General features: G+C 39.5%; 1 protein-coding gene across 1 annotated transcript in view; it reads right to left on the minus strand.

The window, feature by feature from the left end:
- Positions 1–3,761: 3,761 nt before the first annotated feature.
- GOT2 (glutamic-oxaloacetic transaminase 2, mitochondrial) overlaps positions 3,762–8,780 on the minus strand; it is a 19,635-nt gene continuing 14,616 nt past the window's right edge. Inside the window, exons 9-10 of the mRNA XM_008583701.1 lie at positions 5,445–5,666; positions 3,762–4,916 (exon numbers count right to left, since the gene is read on the minus strand). Of these exons, the coding sequence (XP_008581923.1) occupies positions 4,794–4,916; positions 5,445–5,666 (345 nt within the window). The 3' untranslated portion in view covers positions 3,762–4,793. The remainder of the gene's footprint in view (positions 4,917–5,444; positions 5,667–8,780) is intronic.

Raw genomic sequence — 8,780 nt, forward strand, 5'->3', positions numbered from 1 at the left:
GGTGCCATAGAAGCAGAGCGCACCTTTTAAGCAGGGTATGTCATTTAAGTGTAATAAGAGCCCTAGAGGGCCGGCCTGTGGCTCACTTGGGAGAGCGTGGTGCTGACAACACCAAGTCAGGGGTTAAGATCCCCTTACCAGTCATCTATTAAAAAAGAAAAAAAGAGCCCTAGATTTGTGTGCAGACTGTGATCATGAGCTGAGCAAGTCTCAGTTTGCTTATTTGTAAAAATGGAGACAGTAGCTATCTCTTGAAACCACAAGGATTGAGTAAGATTATGTAGGTAGGAATCTAGTGATACCTGGTATACAGGGAGCAGTAAGTTGTAGTGCTCTACAGACCAGGCTACACGATTGGTGTCTGATTTGAGGGTTTATGCTGCTTACCACTATATGATACTGTCTCCCCAAAATAAGGAAGATTTCACAGAACTAAACTTTCCAAGCAGCAGACTTAGGTTCTGAGAGGGAAGCCATTTGTTCAGACTGAGTGGACTGGTCTTGGGTTGTACATCAGGATCTTATATGCTAGGTAAACATGGAAATATGCACATTACGAGAGGAAAAAGAATGTACCATTTCAGAAAATACAAGTATAAATGCCTAGCTATCACTGAACCAGTGTCTACTCGGGGAGATTTCTTTGTCTAAAATTGCTTTATAAATCTTTTTTTTTGTATGGCAAGAACAGAATCAAAATAATTGCAACTCCTATTACAAATGGCTAATATCTTTAGGAAGTAAGAGCTCCTGAAATTGGTAAGATGACCAATATTCCAATAGATAATGGGCAAAAGATAGGAATTGCTTAGAGGAAATATTGTCTCAAACATGAAAAAATGTTCAATCTCTCCCCAAAGAGAAATACACATGAAGACTACACTAAGATGTCAGTTTTCCCTTATCAGATTGGCAAAGATCAAACATCATGTACTGAAATTATGAGCAAACCAACTCTCATGTGTCTGGTGAGAGTGTAAATCGGCATCTCTAAGAGGAGGGCAATTTGGTAATTTCTCTAACATGTACATATATTATCGGCTTAGCAATTCTAACTAGGAATTAATCCTTCTGCTATACTCTCATGTATAAATTGGCACATGTACAAGGTCATTTATGATAGCACTATTTATAATGGCAAAAGATTGGAAAAGGCCTTTTTTTTGTAGTTAATTTTTAAAAATTTAATTGAAATGTATTGACTGTATGGCCTGTTATAAGAAAATATCTAAATAAATTCCAGTATATCCAAACAATGTACCATGCAGTCCTTAAAAAAAACGAGCAACTTCTTTTATTTATTTGGGGGAAAGGCATATGACATGTTAAGAGAAAAAAGCAGGATACAAAATTATATAAGCAGTATAATTCTACCATGTAAATACAGTAGTGTCCTCTTACCCATGGTTTCACTTTCCATGGTTTCAGTTACCCTTGGTCAACCACAGTCCAGAAATATTAAATGGAAAATCCTAAACATAAACAATCCATAAGTTTCCAATTGCACATCGTTCTGAGTGGCGTGATGACATCTTGTGCCATCCTATTCGGTATGGGAATCATCCTTTTTTCCACTGTATCCCATGAGTCATTGACATTGTCTGCTCTTAACATCTTTCCATCAACATTACCATGGGTCGATGATCCAGGATCATCCAAAATAGATGATTCTCCTGACACATTGTCAGGTCAAAAGCAGTGTAATGTCATGCCACAATACCTACGTCACTCACCGATTTCATCTCATCGTGTACACATTTTATCATCTCATATCATTACGAGAAGAGTGAGTACAGTACAGTAAAATATTTTTAGAGGCCACATTTACATAACTTTTATTACAGTATATTGTTATAATTTTTCTATTTTATTATTAATTGCCGTTATTCTCTTACTGTGCCTAATTTATAAATTAAACTTTGTCATAGGTATGTATGTATAGGAAAAAACTTAACAGGTTCGGTGCTATCTGTGATTTCAGGCATCCACTGGAGGTCTTAGAACATATCCCCTGTGGATGAGGGGGACTATTGCATTTGTATAGAAAAATCAATAAAAAAACCATTCAGAATAGCCAACTGTTACCTCCAGGTGGTAGGCATTTGGAGAATTTATTTTCTAAAATGAGCATACATTACTGTTATCATCGAGAAAAAGTACTATCCTCAACATTTTTATATCCTTTTGAAAAAGAAAAAAATGATGTTATCATTAGCTATAAATAAACCAATAATTTCTATGAAAAGAAGATTCCATCGATCAGAATTAAGACAAAAAGGTTTAAAACAAAATTCTCAGGCTGGTTGAGTGAGCCGGGCTTTGGCTGTTTAGATGTAAACCTGAGACAGTTTAGTCTAATAGTTCCCAATGGCTGGTCCAAATGGCTGTATCTGAATCATCTACAGTCTTTTTTTTTTTATTTTAAAAAATAGATTCCCAAGTCTTATCCCAGACACACTGAGTCAGAATGCCCAGAGGTGAGGCCAGGAAACCAATATTTTTATTAAACAGTCTATTTTTGGGAGCTAATCTACTCTAAATTGTAATGAAACAAAGGCATGACTGTTCTTCACGAGCAGGCAAACTACCCTCCTCCATCAGGTCAGACCCAGACTAGGAAACCAGCAAAGGGTTGTGGGTGAATGGTATGAACTTCTGAGAAAAACATCAGGGCTCATACACCACATGCAGAACGGGACTTAGTCCAGGTCAAGCTGGTAATACATGTGTTTAAAAACAACAAGGTCAGCAGGCTGCTCAAGGTCCTTTTCCAGTTAGTTGGTGGCCAACTTTCAACCGTTTTGTTCCATATGGGGAGAACTTAAAGCAGTTTTTCCTAACCTAGGCAGTCAGTCCCTTTCTAGAGCAGCTGACTATGTTTTTGTTTCTGTTTAAGATACTTTTCCAAAGGCATCCAGTGAACCAGCCCATTCACTTATCCTTTCACCGCCCTTGGTAAACACGTTAACAGGAACACGGAAGAACCAAGGGACAGGAGTGATGAGAAAGCAGGGGGAAAAGAACAAGTAGAGCTTGCCTTCCCTCCCAGCAATCGTCAGAATGCTACGGACGGTCTCTGGGCCTGACTCCCACTCCTCTACCTGTCTGGTCAGTCGTTGTCCCATCTTGAGAGACACCTAGCACTAAGCAGAAGGGGACAGAACAGCCAGAGGCAGGACTGATGCCAAGCAGGTGCTATTGCTAAATGTCTGCTGTTTGCATCTTGCCTGCAAATCATTTTTTTAAAAATTGAATTGCCAAGTTTTAAGTGCCAATAGATCTCTCATAAAAACTGAGATTTCCATTTTTATTGAAAACTTAGGGGCTTTCATTCTCAGTTCCTGTCACTTCCTTACTGCTCAGCACTGAGGATGAGGGTTGATCACTAATGATCACCTTACATCCAGTTTGCATCACTTCTTTTTACTTTATGTTCATTTTATTTATATTACCTACTTGGCTCCCATAGACATGTGAAGTTGTCACTTCCCCTCCATCCCTTCCACCTGTCTATATCCACAGGATCCTTCATGGGACTCCACTTGTCCCCCAAGGTCCAAGGGCTTACACACAACATTCTCAACATCTTTGGACTGGACAAGCCAAATGGCAAGATGAAAAAAAAGGTGTATTTGCAGTCTACATTTGGAAGAGCTAACACATTTACTGGCTCATGGTCAGTTGGATGGAACCCCATACTTCTGAAATATTCACTCCTACCCCTTCCTCCCATTAAAGAAAAAAGATAACTTAGGCAGTAGCTGGGTCTACAGTAATTTTATTGTAACAGAGAAACCAGGCTGCAATAAATCTACATGATTAGAGCAGATGGTGGATCTTTCCAAGGGGTGAGGCCTGAGCCTGCTGGCAGCACACAAGCCCAGAAATCCTCTTTCCTGGAACTACCTTGCATTGCCTGACTCGTGATGTGACATGAGTGACTGCACTACCACACTGAATGAAGGGAGAGGTCCAACTGGGCAGAGGAAACATCCTGACAGGGGACAATTACACAATCACTGAAGAGGATGCTGAAATAAAATGCAGTTACCTACTCTACTAGTCTTTGCCAAGAAAGGCGAGGGTATGGCATGAGCAGAAAATGATGTTCTTCATTCTTAAATAAATCCTGATAGGATGCAGTTGATGGTCAACCAAGTAGCAGAATGGGATGAAAACTCTAGGCTAGTTAAAGAACAGCAATGATAAGGGAGAAGAAAGAGCCTTCTTTTTCTTTTTCTTAAATAGGACAGGAAAAAGCATCTTTTATTTTCCTTGCTGCAGTGACGGCAGACTCACTGGTTTTCATAAAACAGTTTCTGTAATTTGGTCTGTTGATATGGTGGCTCCATCATGGAAGGACAAACATGAGGTCGACTGTTAATGAGAACTAGGTCTTCTCTCAAAGCTTCTAGTATGTGCTGTTTCTCATAAGGAACACTGAACACGTAAGATGCTTCAGTTAAAGCTTTTGAAATATTGCAGTGCCGTGACTGACAGGTTTTTTGGTGCTGAGATTTTCTTGCACATGTAAACTCCTTTGGAAAAGATGGAGATAAAAGGATGGAGGAAAGTTTGGTTTACAGTTAAAAGTTCCAGACACCAGCCAGGGATGCCTCTGCCCTATTTTACTACAAGTTCTTTTCTGAGAAAGACGTTCGATCACTGAGTGTTATGCACTGTGGTTGAAGAGATGATCCATTCACCACCATCCACCCTCCCTCATCCTCTGTGTGAATCTCACAATAGCAGAGGCTGAAGACAGGTTGTCTCTGTTCCCTTGCACCAGGAAATTACTTGGTGACCTGATGGATGGCGTGGGCAAGGTAGCCTACGTTGCCTGAGGTGACCCCCGCCACAGAGATGCGGCCATCCTTTGTCATGTAGATGGAGAACTCCTTGATCAGCCGTTCCACCTGCAGAGAGAAAAGAGCTTGGATACTACTTCCTGGGCAGGAGGATTTCTGCAGAATGGCACCATAGCCAACTTGTTAAAATAGAAAAATAACAGAAGCTCCATTTCCTCACTTAAGCCCTACTCCCAGAACTTGGTGTGCTAAGTGTAGAGTAAAAGAAGAATAAAAAGCTATCTTAAAGTAGGATGATAAATTCTGAGGGGTGAACAGGTAAAAACAAAATCTTATATCTAGCACAGAACCAGAATTCAGTTAAGGAACAGCTTTTTCTCCTATCTTTCTTCGGAGAAGCAGCAATGTTCATAAACACAATCAAAACAAGCCCAGCTCTTCAGAAGTTTGCAAGTTCATGGGGGATAAAGATAGGTAAACAACTAATAACAAAACAAAACAAATGCTTTACCTAAGAGGACTCCAAAATAACTGTTTTTGGGGTAACCCTGAACAGGTAGGTGACCTATGAGGAATTCTTCTGGTTTGCAAGAACTGATCAATTGGATACCTGCAGAGAAATCAGAGTCCACTCACCTGTTCAGGCTTTAGCCCTGTGAAGCAAAACATGCCAATCTGATCAGTGATGTGTTGCCAGTTTTGGGAGGAGCCCTCCTTCTTGAGGTTGGAGACCAGCTGAGTCCGCATGCCAATGATGCGGTCGGCCATGCCTTTCACTTCATGCAACCTGTAAGGAAACCCCAAGATGCAGATTCTGCTGGCTATGCACTGACAGGTAAGCCAGAGTTGATAGCGTTTTTACCTCCTTGAGTACTCCCTAGTGTGCCTCAACTCTCAGTCCTTGACTGGGTTACATGCTGTCACTGGCCAGGAAAGGAAGCTATTTTATAGCATTCTGTTTTCTACCGGATCACTATTTTGGTCAGGCAACTAAAATAGTTAACACACTTGAGTACAAATTGCTCTAAAACTTACAAAGACTAAGGTAAAAATCATGAATTAAACAATAAAATATGACCTTATTTTTAACATGGGTGGAATAAACACTCCTGCCTTTACAATTAAGACAACACACTGTGAACCTACAATGGGCCAAGCCACATGCTAGGTGCAGAAGACTGAGACATGGTTCTTGCCTTTAAAAGCTTACAATAGAGGCTGGGAGCCAATCCTATAAACATCCAACTAACTATGGAACAAGGCAACACAATGTAAAACTAACAGAACAATGCTGTGCAAAGGAGCCCCAAGGAGAGAGGGTTGATTCTGTCTGGGGGACTGGAGAGGGCAGTCCTCTGGCTGTGCACACAGCTCGCCTGATTCTAAACACAATCTTCCCCTTCCTCACAATCTACCCTTTCTTTCCATTCCCATGACTGTCACCAACTGGATGACTATAAAGACATTTATATTTTATCACCTTGTTCTTTTGTGTTCACTTTCCTAAAACTATCTCTCTCTGATGATGTCATGCACGGTTACAACAAAGGTTATAAGGTGTCAATTTAAGGTCAAGTATGTTTTATTTGACCCAGTGAAACACTTTACAACTGGGCACTTACACTAAAAACCTGGATTTGTAGTTTCTCTTGAAAAATGAGAAGCTGGCAGCACTGTGTTAACAATGTGACCACTGGCTAGGGCTGAGGGGCCCCGATCCTCTAGGTGTGGCATCTGATTTTAAATTTCCTGCAGTCCCCATCCTTCCAGCTCCATTCACTCTGAAGCCTGGGTCTTAAAGGCATTGAGTGTCTGACTGTGGATAGATCTGGTGCCCCCTCAGCACAACCACCACATTCTCCTTGTTGCCCAGAGAATAAAGTTCTGAAGCTCACGATTTCAGTCAAGGTGCACCATTATCAGCTCATCTTCTCAGCTTGGCTGCCTTCTACATTCCTTCTCACACTCAGTATTTTTGCCACAGAAACCACTTTGGGCTTTCTATGCACATTCTGTGCAATGCACGTCCTGTGCCTGTGCCTTTTTTCAGGCGTTTCCCTGGCCCCTTCATTTCCTTTGAAAAAAAAAAAAAAAAGCCCACACCTCTCTTTAAGGTACAACTCAAATACTGAAGTCTTCATCACATCTTCTCCAACTCCCCACTAGAATCAATAGGTCTTCCTTTAGTCAGCATTTATTCCACTCTGTCTTTTTTTTTTGGCAGCTGGCTGGTACTGGGATCCGAACTCCTGACTTTGGTGTTATAACACTGTGCTCTAACCAGCCAGCCTTTTTTTTTTCCCCTCATTCTGTCTTCTATCAGTGATATGTGTGTATCTTTCTGACTGGATTACAAACTCCCTGAGGGTAGAGACTATGTCTTAGTCATCTAGCACAGTATCTCTGTCATCTTTGTCCACTGAAGACTCTCAAATGTGCATTAAAATGCACACATTAAAGAAAAAATCTTCAAAACTATCAGGAAATATGAAAAAAAATAAATATATATAATAAAACACTTAAAAAATTAGGTTAAAAAAGCTTATCAGATCCCATACTTGTCAGCTGCCAAAAACAAACAGCTTTAGTATAATTCTAAGTGGCAAAACTAAAACCAGTCCTACATATACATATATAACAGTATGTTACAGGTTTGGATCCCCATACTGACCAGCCACCAGAAAATAAAACAAAACAGAAAACCCCCCAGTATACAACCATGGATAATGACAGGCCAGGAAATATAAGCTGGGTTATAGTGGCTAGAGTTATGGTTAATTTTTTCCCTCTCCCAAACTTTCAGAAATTTACTTACACATTAATTTTATAGTGGAAAAAATTTTTTTTAAATGAAAAAGGAGTCAATTTTTTGGTAAGCCTAGCATGGATCTATTGTACTAAGAAGAATTGTCATGAACCAGACTCTTATTATTTACTTCAATGTTCATAGGATTAATTTATAATAGAAAAAGTAGTTGTCACATGATGACATATGAAGTTTCCTGGAGACAGTAGATAGCAGATTTAGCTTTTCTACCCAAGAAGCTGTTCAGAAATCTGTCCTCTCAATTAAGCAGCTATGCAGGATAAACTCATACAAAAAAAATCACATCTTCCTAAGCATCTTGGTTTTTACAAACTCTGAATTATATAGAACGGGCTGGCATGCTTTCTGTAAAGGGCCAAATAGTAACCATTTTAGGCTTTATGTGCTATATGATCTCTGCCTGTCACAACTACTAAACTCTGTGATTGTAGCATGAAAACAACCATACACAATTCATAAATGAGTATGGCTGTGTTCCAATAAAACTTTATTTACAAGAATAGGGGGCAGACTGGATTTCACCCTTACAACAGAATTCGCCAAACCCTGATCAAGAGCAGTGTTTTCTAAATTGTGAGTCATGACCCATTCTCATTAGTAGGATATAAATTCAATTAAGTAAGATGGAGTTGGCATGTAGAAAATATTGGAGTATAGCACATGAAGGCCTAAGTACTGAGTTTTAAAAATGGATTCAGCTATATATACATATACATATAAGTGTGTTCAGGGTCATGATGTAGAATATATTTCTTATGTGGGCTGTGGTAAAAAAGACCAAGTAACACTAATTTGGAGAACAGGTGTTGAGATTTGGATATAGAGATAGATATATAATGTATAGAAAATAAAAACCAAAAATATGCAGAAATACTGATTCAGTGCTACCTATTGTTAGGATAAAAACAAAAATATGATCTTAAGGAGGAATTTCCTATATAAGGCAATGTGAACTTGATTTTAGGGGAAGACAGGTTTTACTTACATGGAAATGATAAAAATAAAAGAAACCGCCATTTCTGAATTATGTCAGTTTCTTATAGGGAAAGATCAACTTATTTGTATAAAAGTATTAACAACATTCACACTCCTCTCTCCCTTCACCCTCCTTCCACATATGGAATCTATAGGTACTGTACATCAGT

Source organism: Galeopterus variegatus, unplaced genomic scaffold (genome assembly GCF_000696425.1).
Source record: "Galeopterus variegatus unplaced genomic scaffold, G_variegatus-3.0.2 Scaffold3003, whole genome shotgun sequence".
Taxonomy (NCBI): domain Eukaryota; kingdom Metazoa; phylum Chordata; class Mammalia; order Dermoptera; family Cynocephalidae; genus Galeopterus; species Galeopterus variegatus.